Source organism: Dermacentor andersoni, chromosome 2 (assembly GCF_023375885.2).
Source record: "Dermacentor andersoni chromosome 2, qqDerAnde1_hic_scaffold, whole genome shotgun sequence".
NCBI lineage: Eukaryota > Metazoa > Arthropoda > Arachnida > Ixodida > Ixodidae > Dermacentor > Dermacentor andersoni.
In genome coordinates, this window is record NC_092815.1 from 144,470,847 (window position 1) to 144,491,586 (window position 20,740).

The window sequence follows — 20,740 nt, forward strand, 5'->3', positions numbered from 1 at the left end:
CCTCACAGAAATGTGGTCGCTTCGATTGGGAATCGAGCCTGTGACGTCGTGCTCAGCATCGCAGTGCCCTAGTCGCTAAGCCACGATTGCTGGTCAACAATAACTGGACGTCTTTGTATACAGCGATTGCAGATTCAGTTAAGTGTGGTTCAACACGGAAGCTCTCCACGCGAAGCCACGTCAAAAGTTGAACGTCCCTTTATTGCTGAGCCCATAGCCAGACCCAGTATTTGAAGTACGTAACCGTCGGTCGTTATTTCTCGGGAAATGCTACTCGAGGAATTCCGCGGATTTTTATCTGCAGCTACGGGGGATTCCGTACGTGTGCCTTGCACTGATATTAGTGTTCGTTCCCAAACGCGATGTTCTTGCCCATCGTTCAGAAACTTCTGGTTTCGTGACCAGGCCTGTTGTATGGCGGCGAATTAGAGGTCCTGTGCTGCTTTAGTTGCTCTGACATCTTAGAGTTTGAAAAGTACAGGACCTGCAAATCCCTTGAGTTTTGGAATCCTAGGCGTCTTGCGGTACTTTGCCATGACATGCGGCGGTAAAATCGCGACTTGCAGGATTATACACAAAACTTTACCGCAACATTTTTGAAGTGCTCCAGGAAGAGTTGGATATGTCCGTCTGTGCGCCCGTTGGTGCGCTGCTTCGTACATTCGTTATTCCGCTACACTGATGAGTGCGTTGTATTACTACGATGCGCGATTTCTTTTATATGTGATAAACTTTCCGCACGAAACGTTTTACCGCAGCAGATACAAAACGGTATCGAATGGTGTGGGTAATGCGTGTTAACATGCGACGTGCCACTGCCGAATACGTGTGAGCGCATCGTTAATAATGACAGACTTCAGCAGCTGTGTGCAAGGCTGACGGTGTTGTCGCGTCTGGTACCCAGGGACCTGGAAGCATTTCAAAACTTCTGTCCTGCGTTGGCCATGAGCCCCGCTTATCGTGAGGCCGTATTGGAAGCCCTCGAACGTGGCCCCTGCCTGTGCTCGCCTATCCCGTTCCTGCTCGAAAAATGCTCTGCGCAAGAACCGGGAGCGCCAGTCGCAGAAGCGGCAGCGATCGGAGTTGCGGCCCCGGTCGTCGCTGACCCCGTAGCTGTTGTCCGAAACGATGCCGCAGCTGCCGTCGCAGATGCAGACGCTTCCGCTGCTCCCGCTGCTCCCGCTGATGTTGGCTCAGACGTAGACATGGAGGAAGATGATGCCGACGCTGGAGTGACCGGTGAGCCCACTAGTATTGTGACAGCATGGACGGCTCGGTTGTTGCAGCCTTGGGCTATCTGAACTTCTTTCGAGGGTTATTTAGACATTTTTATTTGTTACTGAAGAGGAAGATTTAGCATATGAGCTCCTATCTAAATTTATGGAAGCAAAAAAAAAATTAAGGTAATATTTTTCTCGGCAACCACTGCAGTAAGTTTGACGTAGTTTTTTGAATTTAAAAGAAGGCGTTTAAACCTAGTGACTGTAGGAAGCGGATAACTGGAGCAATCTAGTGACTGTGGGCAGTCAAATTTCTGACAAGGTTGTAGAAAATCGCAAAATAAAAAAATCATCTTCAACTACCAAGTTGCAGCTCTGTACATCAGGAAGAAGATTGAACTAAATGAAAATTCTGTAAACTGTGCGTAATAACACACCTATAGGGGCAAAGTTGTTGAAATATACAGCCTACTGAATTAAATCGCTAAATTTTAAATACGACATTTATGAAACCCTCATAGACATTGTAACAATTTCATTAGGTTGTAATTCATATATCATCTTTGTCCAATTTATATAGGATCGAACAGATTAAGTTTATGCAATTGCAATTTCTGCTTTTAGTGTGAAGTTACGGCTGTGTAAACGTCGTGCTTCATTATGTTTGAAGCTTCTCAGTTTCCGAATAAATAAAAATTCTGCTTACTACAGGCACAACAATGTATCTGTCTGTTTCAAATGAAATAGATTTCATTCAAATCGTTTGAACTATTTTGCTATAACAGAAGGTTTTCTGCGTTTTACGAGTATTTCCACAGGGAAATCAAAGTTTGCCTCGAGCAATAGCTTCATTATGAGCGCTGTATATACATTACGGAGTACCAATGCTGCGATGTGCAGAAAGGGAAGACATATGGAACATTTGTTTTTTCGCGAGCACATTTCTGAGTTCATGGATAAATAAACGACAAGATTCTTTCCTTGAACTTATTTCCACATTGCAGATTGCGGAAATCGCCTTTAGAAAAACTTTTCTTGGAACTGTTTGAACTGTTTAATAATTGAAGTGTATTTTTTATCTCGAACAACAATCCAACAGTGACAAAAACAAATGGGACGGCATGGGCGCCCTGGCCGTGATATGTGTCTGTCTGTCTGTATAATGGGGTCATGATAACAAATTAGGTCATGGTAACAGATGGGGTGATAGGTTGGAATAAATCTTATAAAGAAATGCTTAGTTAGTCTGGTGATGTTGCGCGCTTTGCTTTCGGATCAGGATATATCCTTCATTATCTCGGATGGCATAGCAGGTTCCTACTAATGCGATGACTCTAAGTCATACGGCGTAGGCCAGGATTAAATTTGTACAGAAAACATATTTGTTCATCTCCGTCCCTATCTTGTATTATCGAGGAGGACGAATAAACTTTATTTGTAAAAATGAGCTGACGGTGGAGTCATCCGAGCTGAGCTGCGTCCCTAGTCCAGCATGCCGTGGGCCTGAGCCGATAGATTGGCCCTCCTCACCAGACAATGCTAGTATTCATGGCTCGGGCTTTTCAGCTGAGCCTCCCACTGCTCGACGGTTGTTCCAGTTATGTGCGATGCCGATGGGTTGTGCCAGGCGCACTTGTAAGTGTAGCTCACAAAATATACGACGTGCAGCAGGGTGCCGTGCTGTTGTTTGTATGCTGTTGTATGTTGTTTGTGGAAGATCTAGTCTCTTCTCTAGTTCTAGAGCTCTTTTCTAGTCCTCCTCTCTAGATCTAGACTCTTCTCTAGTCAGCTTGGGATGCGGAGGCGGATAGGTCCTCCTACCCAGGCTCTAGTGGCTCAGGATGTCGCTGTATATTTTCGGAACGCCATCGTGTAGGTCTACCGGGGCTCGTAAACCCGGCGGGATAGCCCGGAGAATATCATCTGGGGCAGCGGCCTGAGCCGCTAAACTACCCGCCACGGGCTCGTGTCTCAGGGCTTAGACAACGTATATTCGATGAAGATTGTCTAGTTTCTGGAGGATGCTCGGGGCTTGTTTAGAAATACGGCCCTTATGGTAATTTCTGGGCACTGTGAGTCCGTGACGACTGTGATGTGATTTCGTCTCGCTTCCCCGTCGGGGCCGCTAGGGATATCACCGTTTCTTCCACGGAGTCGCTGTCTGAAGCGTTCACCGAGGCGGCTGCTACCTCTTCTTCCTGACCGTTGACCACGCTGGTAACGCGGGCTGCTCTGTTCTTCTGCTTTGCAGCGTCGGTGTATCTGACTTCTTCAGTTCTTGATCCTTCGTAGGCCTTATGTAGAGATTGTACTCTCGCGTGTTTCCTTTCTCTATTGTGTACCGAGTGAATGTTTCTCGGGATGCTAGCCACCGTGATCTTCTGTCTCAGGGGTAGAGGCACCCACTGTTTTCTGGATTTATATTCGACTGGGTAGCCCAATGTTAGCCTGTTCCTCCTCGTGCTGGTGAGCTTAAGTCGCTCTATCTGGCTCGTCTTGTGGGCCTCTGCTAGTTCTTCCCAAGTATTATAGATGTCCACGCGGAGTAGCTACTCTGCAGACGTCGTCGAGGGAAGCCCCAATACCAGTTTGCAGGTCTTTCATATGAGCGTGTTCAGTTTGTCCCTCTCGCTGTTATTGAGACCAAGGTACGGGGTGCCGTAAGTGAATCTGCGGATTATCGTGGTTTGTATTAATTTTATCGCGTCCTCCTCTTTCAGGCCGTGCTTTCTGTTAGCCACTCTTCGAACCAGTTGCACGATTTGGGTAACTGTCACTTGCACCTTTTTAACGGCGGCGAAACCGGCACCGTCCTTCTGGAAAGCGCGGCCCAGGATACGGAATACGTCCACCTTGGATATGTTGACTGTGCAGGGTCAATGTTGGGTTTCGTGTCTCCTGGGCCGGCCGCCTTCTCGTCCTTTTTTTTTGAGGATTAGGAGCTCCGACTTTTCCGGGGCGCATGAGAGACCACAGTGGTGTAGATAACACTCGGTCCTGGCGATGGCTTGCTGTAGTGCGTCTTGTTGTTCACCCACCGATCCCGTGCACGCCCACACGGTCAGGTCGTCCGCGTACATTGCGTGACGGATACCTCTGATGAGGTTCGGCAATCTCCTCATCGCTGTATTGAAGAGCAACGGGGAATCACCGATCCCTGGGATGTTCCTTTCTGCAGTATTTGGATCTTGTCAGCCCTGAGGTCCCCCGGGTTGGTCGCTGTTCGACTCGTCAGGAAGTCCCAGATGTAGTTGTACTTGCGCCGTCTGCAGTTGGTACGTTGTAGGCTGTTTAGCACTGCTTCGTTGAAAACCTTGTCGAATGCCCCCTTAACGTCGTGTGCTAGGGTGACACCCTCGTCGCTTGTGATGACGCCGTCAACGACTTCCTGTTTTAGCTGAAGTAAAATGTCCTGGATAGAGAATTTAGGCCGGAAACCAAACATAGTGTTCGGAAAGTGCCCACCCTTCCAGATAGTGCGAAAGTAAATTGTGGACCATGTGCTCGAAGTTTCCCCAAGCACGACGTGAGGAAAATCGGGCGCAGAAAAACTTGGGTCATTCTAAAGACCCTCCTGGCCAAGATGGTATCAAAGACTGTATTATTCAAATGAAAAAAAAAATACAGCAGTGTTTGTCGTGGGAAGCTGGCGACGGCTGCTCATTTTCGTTCATTCATATATATATATATATGCATAAATATATTATAAAATGTCTGTGATAGATAATACTTAAAGAAAACACAAGAAAATGTGCAGCGACACAACGGAGGAAGCACTTCCTAACAAGTTACAGTTTAAATAATAACCACATGGATATCAGACGCAAACACGTATTTTCACGCAGACACAAATTGCCATTATGCGCCCACAGTGATGCCAAGTCAATACTCATCACACATACAGCTATATTCTAAACAGCGTTGAAGGAGCTCAAAGCTTTGAGACGCATTGCAGTTTATTGCCATGTACCGAACGCATTTGAAAGTGAAAGCTGATTTGAATAAAGCATACGGAGTTTTGTTTGGGGAACTGTCTAAGCATAGTGTGTGCGTGACAGTTGACAGGTGCGTGGTATATGTCCACATAGTCGTTGTTGCTTGGTGTAAGCAGTTTGAAGTGTCAGACGATGCAAGATGGTATCGATGCTTCGTGAAATGAAAACTGAGGATTTACTTGGTACTCAATATATGGGTCAAGTGATGTAAGCGTTGATTCCTGTGCATAAGTTGGACAAAGTTCTCTCTTGGGGCTTCTTAAAATGCGCCGTGTGTCGAATTGGGACGTAGCAATGAGATTTCTTACACCATGAGCCGGACTAGCCAACGCATTCACCAGTTAAATTATTTATTGATGCCGCAGCTACTTGGAATGCACTGAAACACCCCAAGTTTTATATTAAACCGCATGTTTCAACCACAGCATGAGTGAGTTCTTCCCAGGGAGCTTAGGTCCCGCGTGCTGGAGTGGCATTTTAAATATAAGAGCTGCCAAAGAATGCTTTAACGACCCATAATTTTTGTCGCGTGTTCGACATTGTTATTGAACCGACGGCTAATACAATGGTGAGCATCTGCGATGTTGTGAACGAAGACCGGTCTCCCAGCAGGGATGCATACCGTATAGACTCGTGTAAGGGCCGCACCTGTGTATGGGCCGCACCTGTGTATGAGCCGCTCTTGGCAGCCCATAGTAAGGAAAAGAATTTCAACGGAGAAGCAATCGTGCTCGGTAGCCCGATGCCGCGCGCGCATCGGCGAATTTTCGCTCGTTGCCTATTTCCGCATGCCGTTACTAGATGGCGAGAGCTGCGCGATGACCTCTGATGCAATTTTCCCCAACCGGGGATCTGCGGTGTGCACAAGCCACGGCTGCGCCGGCACCATTTTGGGGAATAGGTTCGATCCCGTGTAAGAATCGTATCTTACCACAATTGTAAAAAAGAAAAAGAAAATTGAGCGGCCCGTACACGAGTCTATGAGGTATCGTTAATGCAACTAGGGTTTGTCATGCGCTTGCGTGAAGCTTCCTTTGGTGATCGGTGTGTTTGCATTTCTCGCAGGAGCCGTGGACTAAACCAATATTCTTGTCACTGCTATGCATAGTTCAAGCAACGGGTAGACAACGGCGCTAGAGCAGCATTATATGCGCTCTACCTTACGAAGTCAATGCTTTTTCAGGCCAGAACGTTTTCTTGGACGACTCGGTTAATAACGACAAACTATATGTATAGCGGGAAAAAGTAGAGGACGGGAAATACAGCGCACATGAAAGGCACAATCATGTGCCCTGTGTTTCATGGACTCGACTTTTTGGCCCATATTGATTTATTTTTTCTTTAAACAATAACCTCTTTGCAGCTATCCAATCCTTAAATCCGTGGATGGTCGGTTGGTTTCTGAGAGCAGACACTACGGCACTGCATGTGGTATACGCGTTGAATGAATCGACTTAGCCATTTGAAATGCTTATTAAGAATTAGCCGGTAAACGGATCTGCACAGTACAAAATTTCGCAAAGAAACAACAAACAATAGCTGGGTTTCGACACTGGAAGAAATCTACGCCTTCAGTGTAGCAGTTTCTTAATGAAAATTAAGTTTTCTTTACCTTACTCCCCGATATTTGGCGCGTCACTCCGTCGGTTTTACACCAAGTGGGATAGGGAAGTAGTCTAACAGGAAAGTTGTCCGATCGCCAATGGTGCAATAAAAAGTGGGTCGATCCCAGAATCAGTGCAATCCGCGGTCTAGTAGGTCGCGAGATGGATTGCCTGCGTATCAGGCAACTCTGTTCCTGGATCTGTAGAGTGCTTGTACTTGCTTTGTCGTTGAGGAAGTTTACGTCAAATGTCGCTCAGCGAAATTTCGGCTGCTTTCAACGCAGCTAACACTATCTATGGAAGTCATTATCGATTGTTTTTGGTTCACGTTTAGAATTGACCACCAACTCTCTACAGAAGACCTGCCCGTGGTGAAACCCCAGTGCAATAAATGCGGCAAGAATAACCCCGAACGCTGGCTTCCCCGCTTTCCGCACAACATGTTGTTCGTGGTAGGCGGCTGGAGGATGGGGCAGCCGTTGTCTGACATCGTAGCCTTCGACCCACGCGCCAACCGGTGGGTTTACCACAAGGAAGAGTCCATCTTCGAGCCAAGGTAATTTGGGTGCGCTTAGCGAATGCTGCCGTGCCAGTGAAGGCCGCACTGAACCAGAAATAAGAGAGTAGTAAATTGCCGGACGGCAAATTGGGTTGAGAAGTTAGAGAAGTTGGCTGCAAAGACGCCCCTGGCAGGCGCGCCTTTCCAGTGAACTGCTCTAGCTGCCTTCCCGCACCACGTTAGACCTCCCCGTAGTTCAAATCTTTAAGCCAGAGCTAATAAAAACAGCCGTGCAAAACGCACTCGTGGAAGAAACGAAATTTTGCGCTAAAGTTTTTCTTAACGTAAGTGGTTCAGTTTCGTTAGCTAAGTGAATATGTTTGCTTTTGTTTCCATGACAGAAAAGTAATTTAAGCATTTTCAGTTGCAAAATATTTATTAATGTGACAACTGAATACTTGAACTGCAATGAAAGGCAATTACGTTGCAAAAAAGCTTTCCGGTAGGGCACAAGTTTTCCGCTTGGTACACCAAGATTTCTTTCCTGCGCTGTCAAAATTAACGAGCAGACAATCTTTCAAGAAACAGGTAATGAATGTGGTGGCTTTCTTTGTTGCTTTACTGCATGAAAGAGCATATAAAGAGGGGTATTGCGTTCCTTTTAATGATGCTGATGCTATTATGAGGGCGCTAGGTGGAGGGTCAGCTGGTTCATTACATACTCTAGTGATGTTGCCTGGCTAGTAAACCACCTAAAAAGGGGTATTCAGTATTTTTTTAATGATGCTCATGCTATTATGAGTGCGCTAGGTGGAGGGTCATACTATAGTGATGTTGCTGGGCCGGTAAGTCTTGCACAGGGAGGTGCTTTGCAATCATTAGTAGACCGCTGCACTTGACACGCGTGCCTCACCTGTAGACGTCGGCCTCCTCAAAACGTAGATGGGCAAAGGGTAGAAGCCGCAGAAAGTAGAAGCCCAGAAGCCGCAGTCACGTGAACACTAAAAGAAGCGACGCGACATCTGCTTATGGTGCAACCTCGTTATCGTGTAGCCACGGGTCCTATAACGTAATACTATTCCAATTTGTTTTTACTCCAACCTACTGAGGCCAAGTTTACGTAACCACCAACGCAAGCGTTGGGCGGTAACCCGCACCATTCTTTGAAGAGCCCGATCAAACGCGTCCTCATACTTAGGAGCTAACTTTTGTTCGATTTCAAAGCTAACGGCATTGCCTACTTCCACAGGCGTTTCTTGTATGATTGCCTGGGAAGAGACAAGGAACACCCAGAGTGGGAGAGAGTTTCGGTGGGGCCGAGCCAGCTCACTGAAGGTAGAGAACCGGACGAAGAGGATGCACGTGCCGGTATCTGCAAATGGTCCACTTCCCCGTTCTTAGCTTGCGGTGGCCTGTTGAAAGTTGCAACGGAAGCACAAAAATGCTACTTGAACGGATTCTCAGCGTCGAAGAGCTGGCAAAGCGGCGTCGTGTACGTGCCAGAAGGGCTGGATAAAGTTACACTGCCACGCAAAATTTATAATATATACATATAAATCCATACTGCCCGAACGCTCCGACTAGCCAATGCCCGAGCGACCGGCGGGCAACTATATTCTATTCATTTTGGAACGGGGAAGTCTCCGGCTATTCGGGAAAAAATTAAATTTTGTTCGGCTTATTAATGCATGTTTAACACGTGCACGTCACTTTGACGCGGTGAGTTTTCGCGATTTTGTGACGTCGCCTGACAGACAGGCCAAGTGAGGTTGGCCTAAAAATTGTTTGACCAATCGTGGAGGGCTGATTGCAGAATTGAAACAGAAACAGCTTTAAGTAGTTTAACGTTAGAGCGCCCCAGTTGTCGGATAGCTGGCCAGGGCGCTATGAGCAACTTATGGTTCCCGATATGTCACTGCAGATGAAAGGGATCGTTTTGTAGCAATAAAAAACTTTACAATCTCAAAAAAAAAAAACTGCAGTTCCAAATAAAGAGTTTTCACCAAAAATTCACCGAAAATAGAGCTTCATTTCCTCTTTAATAACGTCGATAAGTGAGACAAACGCTTACGCATGTAGTGCAATAGTGAATATGGCATGGTGATATACGTGTGAGCCCAAGGCGAGAGGGGTAGGGCCCGCGATTCTCTTGGTGTTATCGAACGCTTTAGAATGTTCCCAACCCACCGACTACCATTATCGACGTATTCCGTCATAATTGTGCGATTTGAATGCTCTATATTACTCGTAACCGCTTACTGAAGCAGTGCAGTGCTTTTTAGGAGCTACTTTCGTTGATATTGATGACACTGCGCCCCCGCTAAGTCAGTCACCATGGATTATCTATCGCAACGACGATATTGTCCGACAGTATTCAAGAAAGTATTGCATGCTCTGTGGATGAACAGTTGTTATTTTTTCATTCACATACAATTAATGACCTTTCCGAGCATTATGTAGGCAGATTACCGTAAAGGAACATAAACAGAAGTTATCAACAGCGACGCTAATAAAGCAAACAAAACTAAAATAAATTACGTGGAAACTAAGCATGAAATAATGAAAAACAATAAACATACCAATTAGGACATAGTTATCAAGTCATATTAAAGCTATTGAACCTTTGTACAAATGTGCCATGACATTACGGAGACAACACCTTATGGCCGCTTATTACAATGACAGATGGCAAAAAAAGAAATAGTGGTGAGCTATTGAGTGGGCTAAATAGCGTGAACGCAGCTCGAACTTTGAAAGGGTGAGAAGAAACCGTGGTGAGTGGGCCAATATGTAGCTAATGAGTGACACGAATAACGCTTTAGAAAGTGAGGCAACAGTGCCAACACTCTTACTTTCATACGTGATAGAAAGTTAAGCGAATCTTTGATATCAGTAATGATAGAATGGCGTTTATAAAAATGGCGTTCTTTTTATAAATTAGGCAGGCTGTATTCTGAACCGTCTCTTGTTTATTATGTAGGCACATTTCACGTGGGTTCCACACGAGGGACGCATACTTTATTTTAGAGCGAACCCGAGAGGTGCATGCGAAAACTTTGTTTCAGTTAGCTCGACATTCGTGACGCCTGATGAATCCGAGTCGGATGCTTTAGCAGTTATTGCGTCCGTGTGGGTATTCTACATGAAGTCTGCAGAAAAGTGCCCGCCTAAGTAGTTTAATGAAACGTATTCAATGGGCCCAGTATTGATCGCGGAAGAACAGCGAGGGGCGTTAGTAGGTGTCGTGAATGTGAATATTTCGTTTTAGAAGCGATTATTGAAATTTTCCATTGATCACAGCAAGCAGGAATATTGCCAATGTCTCTTTGTAAAGCGGGGCATACTGTCGTCGCTGTTAGTAATCAGTCTATAAACATCACCAGCCATAAGGAACGAGAAACAATATCGGTTCAAGTACAGAGTTTTGTGGTAACCAGAGTTTAAATAATGTTATCAAAGAGAAACATATCATTTACAAAGACAAATTGATAGTGGTTACACAACCAGGTGGCAATACCTTGATTCATGTTGAGCCTGTTTCATTATCATGAGTGTGAGGGATCTTATGAAATGTTTTAGTGAAATCGATAAAGATGGCATGATTCGTACGGACGCATGAACAGAATGATGGATGCCAGTTACTAATTCAAATATTTGTCTGACATGAACGGCCTCTCAGAAAATCATAATGATTAGCAAAGAAAAATGTTCTAAATAAGTACTTCACTATTGTTGACGACATAATGTGTTTCTAGTAATATGCAAGGTATACTGTTTACAGAAATGGCCCTGTACTGAAATAGCACTGGGAGGTATTACCGAGTATGAACGGAGACACACCAGCATATTTCGAAGCTTCAGTAATGCCCCCTCCGTCAATAAATTGTTCAAAGATAGCTACTATGATGCGTGATTTGTCCAGCTTCATTATTTTCTAGATATGACCAGCTTCGTTATATTTTAAGTAATTTAGGGCACACGCCGTCTCGAACAGGTGACAAGTTATTTGTGAACCGGTCAATAGCTAATTCGGCTCCTTCGCAAGTGATCGCAATGTCATTCATAGTGGTGCTATTAGATCTGAATTCTAAATCCGCCGCGATAGGTTTCTCGTCAGTGAAAACGAAACTAAATAAGTTCTGCAGTTTCTGATGGCGACAAAAGCTGAGCGTCCTCAGGCAAACGAATATAAATTAGCGAAGCCCTAGGATTAAGCACTTTTCCAAATGTTTGCCATTACTGCAGCGCAGATAAACCTTGAATAAAAAGTCGTCTTTAGCTGTTTATTTTTCTCTATTGCACACACTCACTTAGTTTCTGTAGTGATCCCAGTCACTATCAGAGTCCGACAGCTTCGCTTTTAAATGCAAGCGTTTGTGCTTGTTGACGCGTTGTTTACGGGCAAAGGGAACAACGTGCTATGGATAGATGACGTCATGGTGGTTTTAGGAAGGTCCTGATTCTTTAGTTGTGTAAGCTTCTCGTGGAGCACGCACCAACTTTTGTTAGAATTACGATAACGGAAGCTCAGAAAAAGACGGCAAGTCGCAAAAAAGCTGTTATGTATGATTTGTTTCTGGCATTTCTACCTTTACGTAACGTGACAGTGCAAGAGGTCGTAGTACAATCCAGTAAATAAACCCACATATCTTCAGGTTCAGTACTAAAAACAGGTCTAGAACACAACTTCCATTTGTTGAGAGGGAAATAATTCGAGTATACGACGTAGGAATGTCTGTCAGGAAATTACGCAGATTCAGTTCGTATTTAGTGCGCACGGGTGTGTTTGTTGGACAGTCTATTCCTGGATAAGTAAAATGACCGGCTTATACAATCGGTAATGTTGTATGCTTGAATTGTGCGAAGACTGCATGATTCGTTTCAATCATCGCTAAATTTAACAGATGCGTCTAGCTGACGATAGCCCGCCCCAACGATACAATTAAGTTGCAATGGCAATGCATTCCGCAAATTTCTAAGTACGTGCTGGTGTCTAGGATATACGCTTGAACATAACTTCTCACGTCAATCATGGCGCCGGTACCACAACGATCAATTCTGTCTTTTATGAAGTGTCCGATGTCCATATCAGAATAATTACTGGATCATCGAGATTTTCCGTTTCCGTTCAGCAAAGTCATCACAGAAAGTGCTATTTATGGTTGTCACGTTTCACAATTGTTTGTGGTTGCTCCGTACGTGCGCACATCTACCAAATCAATAAGACGTCGAAGAGTATCAACAATACGGCGCGGTATTGCTACGGTTTAAACATGGTGAAGAAGCAGACACGCTACAAGAAATAGTGAATAGAGAATATAACTTTTCGTAAAGCGAACTAGTGCATAGTAAGCGAAAGAACACCTGAATAACAAAAAGAGCGGTGAACATGGTCGGCGTGGTCGAAGGTGATCTCACTGGGCAAGTCCGCCGGCTATTCATATATGGATCATAGCGCAACAGGAGCAGTCGCTGGTGCTCGCATAGTTGGACATCGCAAGTACACGACATCGCGAATGCAGTAAGATTATGCATATCTCGCTGGCGAATTGGGGGGACCATTGAAGAAATTCATAATAAAGGAAAAACTTCACTCGCCATCTGGGCCCTGCGAAAGTGGACGTCCAGTGACGCTGTTGAAAAACCACTACTACAACTGCCAAGGGGAGTATGAAATGCTTTATTGTTTTAGAGTAATGGTAGTAATGGTAATTTTGGCAGCACGCTGCCAGTTGCAGTCTGATTTCTCTTTTTTTTCCTTTTATCGCTCCTGATATTCACGCTGCTCCTCGGGAGTCCTCACTATGCGCTGCATACCCATAGCGGGGCTGCAACAACAGTGAAATCAGTTGATAGGCTGATTATATTATACAGGGAAGGCTATTAACGACACTCCCCACGTCGCAAGCTGCCATCGCCGCGGCAGCTTGCAATAAGTTCCCCTATTCAAGTGCATCCAACGCATTTTCACAGGTTCCACAGTTGTAGTCCCATCATACGAATGCTAGCAACACATTTTCCCGCAACTTCGCCTCTTCTCGAATCTAAGCGTGCGTTTAGGTTAAATACCCTCTGTTGCAGAGCCTACCACGCAGTGGCCATATACAAGAGGCGTATTTTTGTGGTGGGCGGCATGCAAGAGCGGAACTACTTGAGCTCCACCATCAGCTACGACATGGACAAGTGCGAGTGGAAGAGCGAGTCCTCCATGAACGTCCCACGCGCCTACGTTGCAGCCGTGGCACTGGGGGAGTACATCTATGCAATCGGCGGACATACTGGTAAGCAACATAGAACTCTAGACAGTAAGGAAATTGTGAACATATGAGGCAAGAACAAAGACTGAAAGAGACGCTTTGGAGCTCTGCAACTGATTGACTTGCAGCACACCTCTATGAGAGAATTAGTCCTTTGTAGTTAGCATGCTTGTGATTTCATGCCCGGAAAGCGGAAATGACGCCGTAGTAAAAAAAAAAAGGATTTGTTGCTGGGCGAGTTCGTGCTGTGTGCTATGCGTTCTTTGTAACAGTAGCAAAAGCGGACCATGCGCAGGAGCGACATACACACGCACCACTGCCGACTGTTTATTGAAAGGTTGGCGTCAGAAGAGCGAACATTATTTCACGTATGCGCAATACACCGATAGTCCAGACATCATGATGTGTTTTGCTGTGCTGTGCTCATCAGGCGTACATCTAGCGTACGCCTGATGAGTATGGCAAAGAGAAAAATATTGCAGTTCCGCCCGAAAGGCGAAGCATTGGTAGTAATAGCAAAGTATTAGGCGACTACAAGTAGTAGCGTTCGTAATTTGATTGGCAGTAGAAATTGCAATAAATGTTCGCTTACTAATTAAATTACTAAGCGTGGTGGCGCGCTTTCACCGGCAAACATGATTAGATCTCACTCGATGCCCGTGCGCATGCGCTGTCACAACGCTAATGGGATGAAGAGCGGCGGCAGCCGTACGCGAAAGCTTCGTGCTGCTCATCACTTTATACCGCGTCCTCGAAGCGAGATTATGCGACCTCCAACACTATGCGAGCGGGAAGACAGCGCGTATAAATCCGCCCCACGTCTCGGCTCACCCTAGCCTTTACGCCTACTTTCAGCGCGTACAAGGCAGAGAGCGGGGAGGTGGGCGCGCGCTAGGACAGGGGGAGGGGGGCAGAGTAGCGCTCGCCGTTTCTTCTCCCGCAACGGCTGCGCATGGTAGGCTGAGCGCGTCCGCGCGCGTCTTATGTTCGAGGTAATCTGCGGTAGTTTCGAATGCTAGCCCACCCGAGATGGCTGATGGCTTCGTGTGCGCTTTGTTCTCGTGCGCGTGATTCGCGTTGAAGTGAGAGGCAGCACGAAGGGGAAAGCGCCTGCTTTTGTTCATAACGCCGGCGTTTTGACAGTGGCTTTGCTTCCCATGGTCATCAAGTGTGATGTGTTCATGTCTACCTCCGCGAGGGCTCCTAAGGGGCACCAACTCGGCCGTTCTACTGTCGTGTTCGTCAAATTCAGGTTCTCAAAGCTGCGTCAATCGCCTGTCACAGCTTGCCTCGTCCACTGGTTACGTGTAAACGGTTACTGAAGAAAGTAATTGAATTCTAGTGAGTGTTACCGAGCAAACAATGTGAGCGGTAAATTACAAAATCAGCCAGGATTGTAAATGATTACAAGTACGTAATATGTAATTCGTTAGGTCTTGTCATGTAGTGTTCAGTCTTGTCCGAAACAAATATTGCCTCTCCGGCGCTCCGATGCTTGTACTGACCCTCTAGCCGCCATACCTCAGCTAGCGCGCGGTTCATCACGCGACCTTCAACAGTGGGCGCCATATTCTTTGGCACACCCCCTCACACTTTCCCTCGCACCCGCAGCATACAGCGTGGGGCGCTATCTTGTCGCTCAGCGACTTCATATGGAATACCACGGTGACGTTGAAATTTCGCCTGGAGTGTCCATATGATTGCTATCTGTCTGTGATAATATATGGTACGCGGAAGTGGGAAACAAACATATGAAGACAGTGCGCCGTGGCGGTGGCGAAGAGGACACCGACTCTTGGCAAATACCTGTGAGTGCTATGTGCGAAAGGGCCCTCATCATCATCATCGACACTAATTTCTGAGCATCGACAGTGGCACCTCGAAAAGCGTGGCGCGAGAGAGTGTGGCCCGTGGCGTGAGCAGTGCGCGAGGTTCGGCGTTCGAGGTCAAAGAGCTTCCTCGCTGGGCGTACGATCCATAGGAGCTATCACCGCGCGCGTCAATATGTCTGCACCCGAATCAACGCTGTCACCAGCTGAGAGGCTACCTCGCCCAGTTGTTCCGCTGGAGAACTGGTCCAGGAGGGCTGGCGGTCCTGAGCCTGGCTTAAAGAGCGTTCGGGTGAGCGGCCACAGGGCTACCCCGCCAGCTGTGAACGTGACCCGGTAGCTGCTGCTGTGTGCTCACGAGCGCAAACCCTGCTGGTGGGAAACCGGGCACGCGGAGGCTCCGGTACATCGTCTGTGGCGCAGGGCCACCTGAGCTCCACGAGGCGGTCTGACCCTGCCGTCCGACCCTGCTGTCTGACCCTGTTGCCCGACCATGCTGTCCGACACTGCAGTCTGACACTGCTGTCCGACACCGCTGTCGGACGCCGGTTCCACGACGTCTCCGACATGGCGACACCTGCTTCCGCATGAACTGTAGGCAGATTACGTTTGACTGATCTATATATATAGCCGCATGTCTTCTAGAATGTATAATGGGGAACTGTCGGTCAATACGTCCAATAAAAGTCTGATGTGTGTTTGTGCTTCTGCGTGCTGCCTCTGTCTTTCTGGAGTGATCCTGTACCCCATAACAACACACTGTCATGAGGTTCACGCGCTGTGTTGCAAAAGGCGAAATCGACGACAATGACGATGAAGGCGCGAGCATGACCGTGCAATGGCAATCTAAAAAGGAAAAGAAAAAGCGTTGCCGGTGAGCCACGTGGCGCAAGGCTCACCGCGCCATTGTGAGGGAGGAAGCGGAGGGAAGAAGGCAGCAGCAGTGGCCGAGGATGCAGCCTGTGGGACGATGGGTCTGGGCTCTTGCCTATGCCTGGTGTTCCTAAGCCTATGGCTCAATGTCTAAAGCTGCTGTTCCTCTGCGAGGCGTCCAGGGGAGCACCGATCACAGCTTCTATGCTCCCGAGCTTCTGTCCTGGCTTATACGTTCCTTCCCCGTCGTGTCACGTCATCTCGCAGCCCGGCCTTCCCTCCTGGCTTGCGTTCATGCCCGTCGTTCCACCTAGTCTCGCCTCCCAAACCCAGCTAGGGTACCTCCGCAAAAGCCCACTCTTCGTCAGCACCACTCCGGCCGCGCCCCCACAGCAAATCATTTTGTGATGTGGGAACTTTGATGCCTTAATTCTGTAGTTCGCAGGCTAGTTAGAGACTCCTTACTTAGCATTCGTTCATAAGAATTTTTTTATCCAGTTATATGTAGTGCGATCGATATAAAGCATTGTTTGTGTGTGTGCGACAGAGAGTGTACGCTTCGTATTTTCTTTCCGAAATCGGTCAGCATAGACCACGTTCAAGAACTGACTATGGTGGAAATATCTATATTGTGACACTCGCAATAAAGCTCGTCACGATGTCTGGAATTTCAATGTATGTGAATGCGCGGGAGGAAATTCGTCCTTTTGTCACCTTACCATTAAGTAGTTGGGAGGGGCGGTTGTTTCTGTCATGTCCGCTGTGTGGTGCTATATTTTCTGCGTCGTTAAAAAAATGTTGTATAGTAAGCCTATATTGGTTGGCCAAGCATGTTAGCTGCCGCGGCTTAGGCACATTTGACTAAATTTTGTATAACCATGCGTTCGAAATTTCGATATTGGAAAAAAAAGACAACACCAGTGAGTAATTGCATCTCCACTGAGTTCCGCTGTTTCATTTTGCTGGAGGTGCGTTGAACTGCAGCAACGTCATGCGACTTCCTACTTTGGACCATCGTAAAACTACGCATACGTGCTGCAAATACAAAACATGATCCCGGACGTGGCACAAAAAAATTCGGACTGTTAGTTTTGCTAGGTTGACTTCTATAAAATGCTCTTGAGCGCATACGTGCAGCAGCAGCAGCAGCAGCAGCAGCAGCAGCGGCAGCAGCAGCAGCGGCAGCAGCAGCAGCGGCAGCGGCGGCAGCGGCGGCGGCGGCGGTGGCGGCGGCGGCGGCGGCAACGGCGGCGGCGGCAACGGCGGTGGCGGCAACGGCGGCGGCAACGGCGGCGGCAACGGCGGCGCCGCCGCCGCCGCCGCCGCCGCCGCCTATTTTGATATCCACAGCAAAACGAACGCCTCTCCCAGAAATCTCCAATTACACCTGTGTTGCGTTAGCTAATTCCAACTTATGCTTGCAAATTTTCTAATTTATTCATCCTGCCTAATTTGCATGCGCGGAAAGAAAAGCGAGTATCGGTAATCTTTAGAAGCTGCCATTACGCTGTTTTATGCTTAGCCGATGCGCTTACGTACGGTGGTGCGCAATGGCATACGCAGGTGTGGAGCGAACGCCTAGCGTAGAGCGCTACTGTCCGCGGACCAGCCAGTGGACCACGGTGTCTCGCATGAACAGGCGGCGTAGCGATGCCGCCGCCTGCGTCATCAAAGGTAATAAGCGCGCTCTCAACTCTTCTATTATATGCTCTTATATCACTTCTGTGAAACAATTGCCCGTGCTCTGTCTCGTCAAAACCTGCTTGTTTTCACTTATATGCCTTTCTCTGAATCTCATTGCAGGGATTTGTTTGTGAGTATATTTGTGCAGATAACTTTTTTTGTTTTTACCCCCTATATTTTGTTCCCCCCTACGTAATGCCTTTATGGCGATGTAGGTTTTCTGTAAACAAATAAATTGTGGCCACGTAATATATCGTTTTGCTTACATAGAAATAGCAAAATCGTTCATATAGAATGCCTAAAGGCTAAATATTTTTGATTGAATTTATCTGCTCCACGCGTTCCCTTACAAAGTGGTGCCTGTCCACGACAGCTGTTGCTTTCGTGCAGCAGAACAATATAGATCAATTTCCACAAGCATTCTGTTTTCTCCCTCGAGACTCGCCATAGTGTAGCTATCCAGAAACGAATATTCCATAACTTGAAATAATCATTTCAAGAATTGAATGCGAAATTATACCAGTGACTCGTAAATCTGTATTCCAAATTTCAGTATTCGCCCACTCCTAAATAAATGTGCTGTAAACAAATAAAAAATGCGCCTAAAGAATCCCAGTTGGAATGAGTTCGTTTAGTAATAGGAAGGGCTTTGAAATTGCACTGAGGATGACGCCGCGAAGTACTAGTCCTGTCCAAATATTTTGTGTTGGACTAGTTGATCAAACAATTCTACTTAACGACATCCGCGTAAGGAAATGTAAGGTTGTTAGTTTTCCTTTGCAAGTAGTATCCAATGACGCTGCCGTAAGCAAACTACATTGCGCTCTTTATTACGTTTTATTTTTACGCGGAATCTTTCACTCTCTATGGAATGTGGAATACCACTTGTAGACATGCACTGTATGATAACAACCTTAACACCATGATTCTACTTTGGCTATTTCGGAGAACTACATATTTGCTCTCATGGTTTAATGTGCGCCGCACACATTTCACACTTGGCCTTCACATTTGCCAAATCAATTACACGAGTAGCTTCGGGCACCCACTGAGTAAAGTTAGCGTTCACAAGGTAGCGGGAACGAACGAAGACTGAAAAGAGCAACACAGATGTCACAGCAGTTCTTGTGCGTGATCATTCGTAAAAAGAAATATGGCGTCTAAATACAATGTACGCTGAAAACTCAATGTCATAAAAGGAACACAAATGGTCGCTCTTGCAAAATCAGGTGGTAACGAGAAATATATGGCCTGCTAGGATTTATTTACACACATTGCTCATTTTCACTTGTGCGAATAGCGTATCCTATTAGAATGAGAACCTTGTGTGACCTAGGATGCAGGGTCTTATAGCGGTCGGAAGTGAGCGCCTGCGAATATTTATCGGCAAGAATGCGCTTGAAAAGTTGCTGTGTTGCATTAGATATCTTGTTTGAAATATAGGGGAACACCACAACATTGGAATTAGGATCGCTTCTGATCCATTAAACCATTGGCAGTGCAATACAAACACAGTCGCGCAATTTGTGAGACTTAATTGCCCCTGGCTAAATGAAGCTTATCATTACAGCACGATCCATGCTACCATTGTCGTGTACGAATCGTTATCGTGGCCATACGACAACGGTATGCACAGTCGCGACTGAAAGGATGAACACCAAAGATGTCAGGAAAACATTATTCACAGCCTGTGGCACAGCCCACGTCCACGCGTTACGTATTTAAGGAAGTTAATTATTTGTTTGATTTGGTTCATTTATTTATTCACTTATTTAACGCACCTTACAGGCCCCTAGGTGAAGCAATGAGTAAGGGACATAAAAAAATGAAATAGCAGCATGAGGAACTCAATTGCTGGACCGAGTGACAAATCCAGGAACAAAGATGCTATGAACGAGGAACATCATTATGCAATCCCTAAATAATGTTATTGGCCAATGACATAGAAAACATATAGAGAATTTAACAAAACAGTTCCACTAGTACTCGATCAATGCAACGCAGCGTGAATAGCACTGCATAAATGCATGTGCACTGCAAGTACCCGACCAACAAAACACATGGACAAAATTCCACGCTACACATGTGTGCCATTGGGTCCCCAATAGGGGTTCATTTGTTAGTTGGAGAGCACCGGACAGGACCTAGAAACAGTCGCTTTAAAATTCTGTTCTGATGTTCTCCGCGCTTTGTTATGAAGCCATCCACTCACCACACGCAGGTCGCCTTCTCGTGAGTGGTGGCTTCAACGGCCGCCGCTACCTTGAGAGCATCGAGGTGTACACGCCGCAGACGGACAACTGGTCACTCGTTCACTCACTGCCATTCCCTCGCTGTAGCCACCGAATGATCGTGCTGGGGGCGTATGTCTACGTCATAGGTGGTTTCGACGGCCGCCGACGTCTCACATCAGGTGACGGGTCCACGAACAGCGCCGGACTCGGCAGAATCAAGTGCGGCTGTCACCGACCATAGCTCTGGCAGCGTAATCCTGCAGCCATTGTTAAAGCAGCAGCAAGGATACGTTTATTGAGTTTGGAAGATCTAAACAAAGCCCTACAACACTCTCCGTTTTATAACTGCAACATAATCCGGAAATAAGAAATTTATGCCCGGATATAACAAGTCTTGCAGTTGCTGAAAATAGCGAGAGTTGGCTGCTGCGATAGTAAGTGAAACTGATATGAAAAATGGAACACGATACATGAAACATAAATATGTGAAACATGGTACTTGGGCAAATGAACACGTTAAATGTTACTGATTTGTGCTTTTATTAC

General features: G+C 46.5%; 1 protein-coding gene across 2 annotated transcripts in view; it reads left to right on the top strand.

The window, feature by feature from the left end:
• The first annotated feature begins 1,172 nt into the window (after nt 1–1,172).
• Nucleotides 1,173–20,740, top strand: part of LOC129387302 (kelch repeat-containing protein kel-10-like) — a 32,809-nt gene continuing 13,241 nt past the window's right edge. Inside the window, exons 1-5 of one of the 2 annotated variants that reach the window (XM_055076186.1) lie at nt 1,173–1,239; nt 7,177–7,375; nt 13,400–13,599; nt 17,841–17,951; nt 20,182–20,373. In XM_055076186.1, coding sequence (XP_054932161.1) covers nt 1,206–1,239; nt 7,177–7,375; nt 13,400–13,599; nt 17,841–17,951; nt 20,182–20,373 — 736 coding nt within the window. In that variant the 5' untranslated portion in view covers nt 1,173–1,205. The remainder of the gene's footprint in view (nt 1,240–7,176; nt 7,376–13,399; nt 13,600–17,840; nt 17,952–20,181; nt 20,374–20,740) is intronic. The other variant, XM_055076187.1, reaches the window with a different exon arrangement.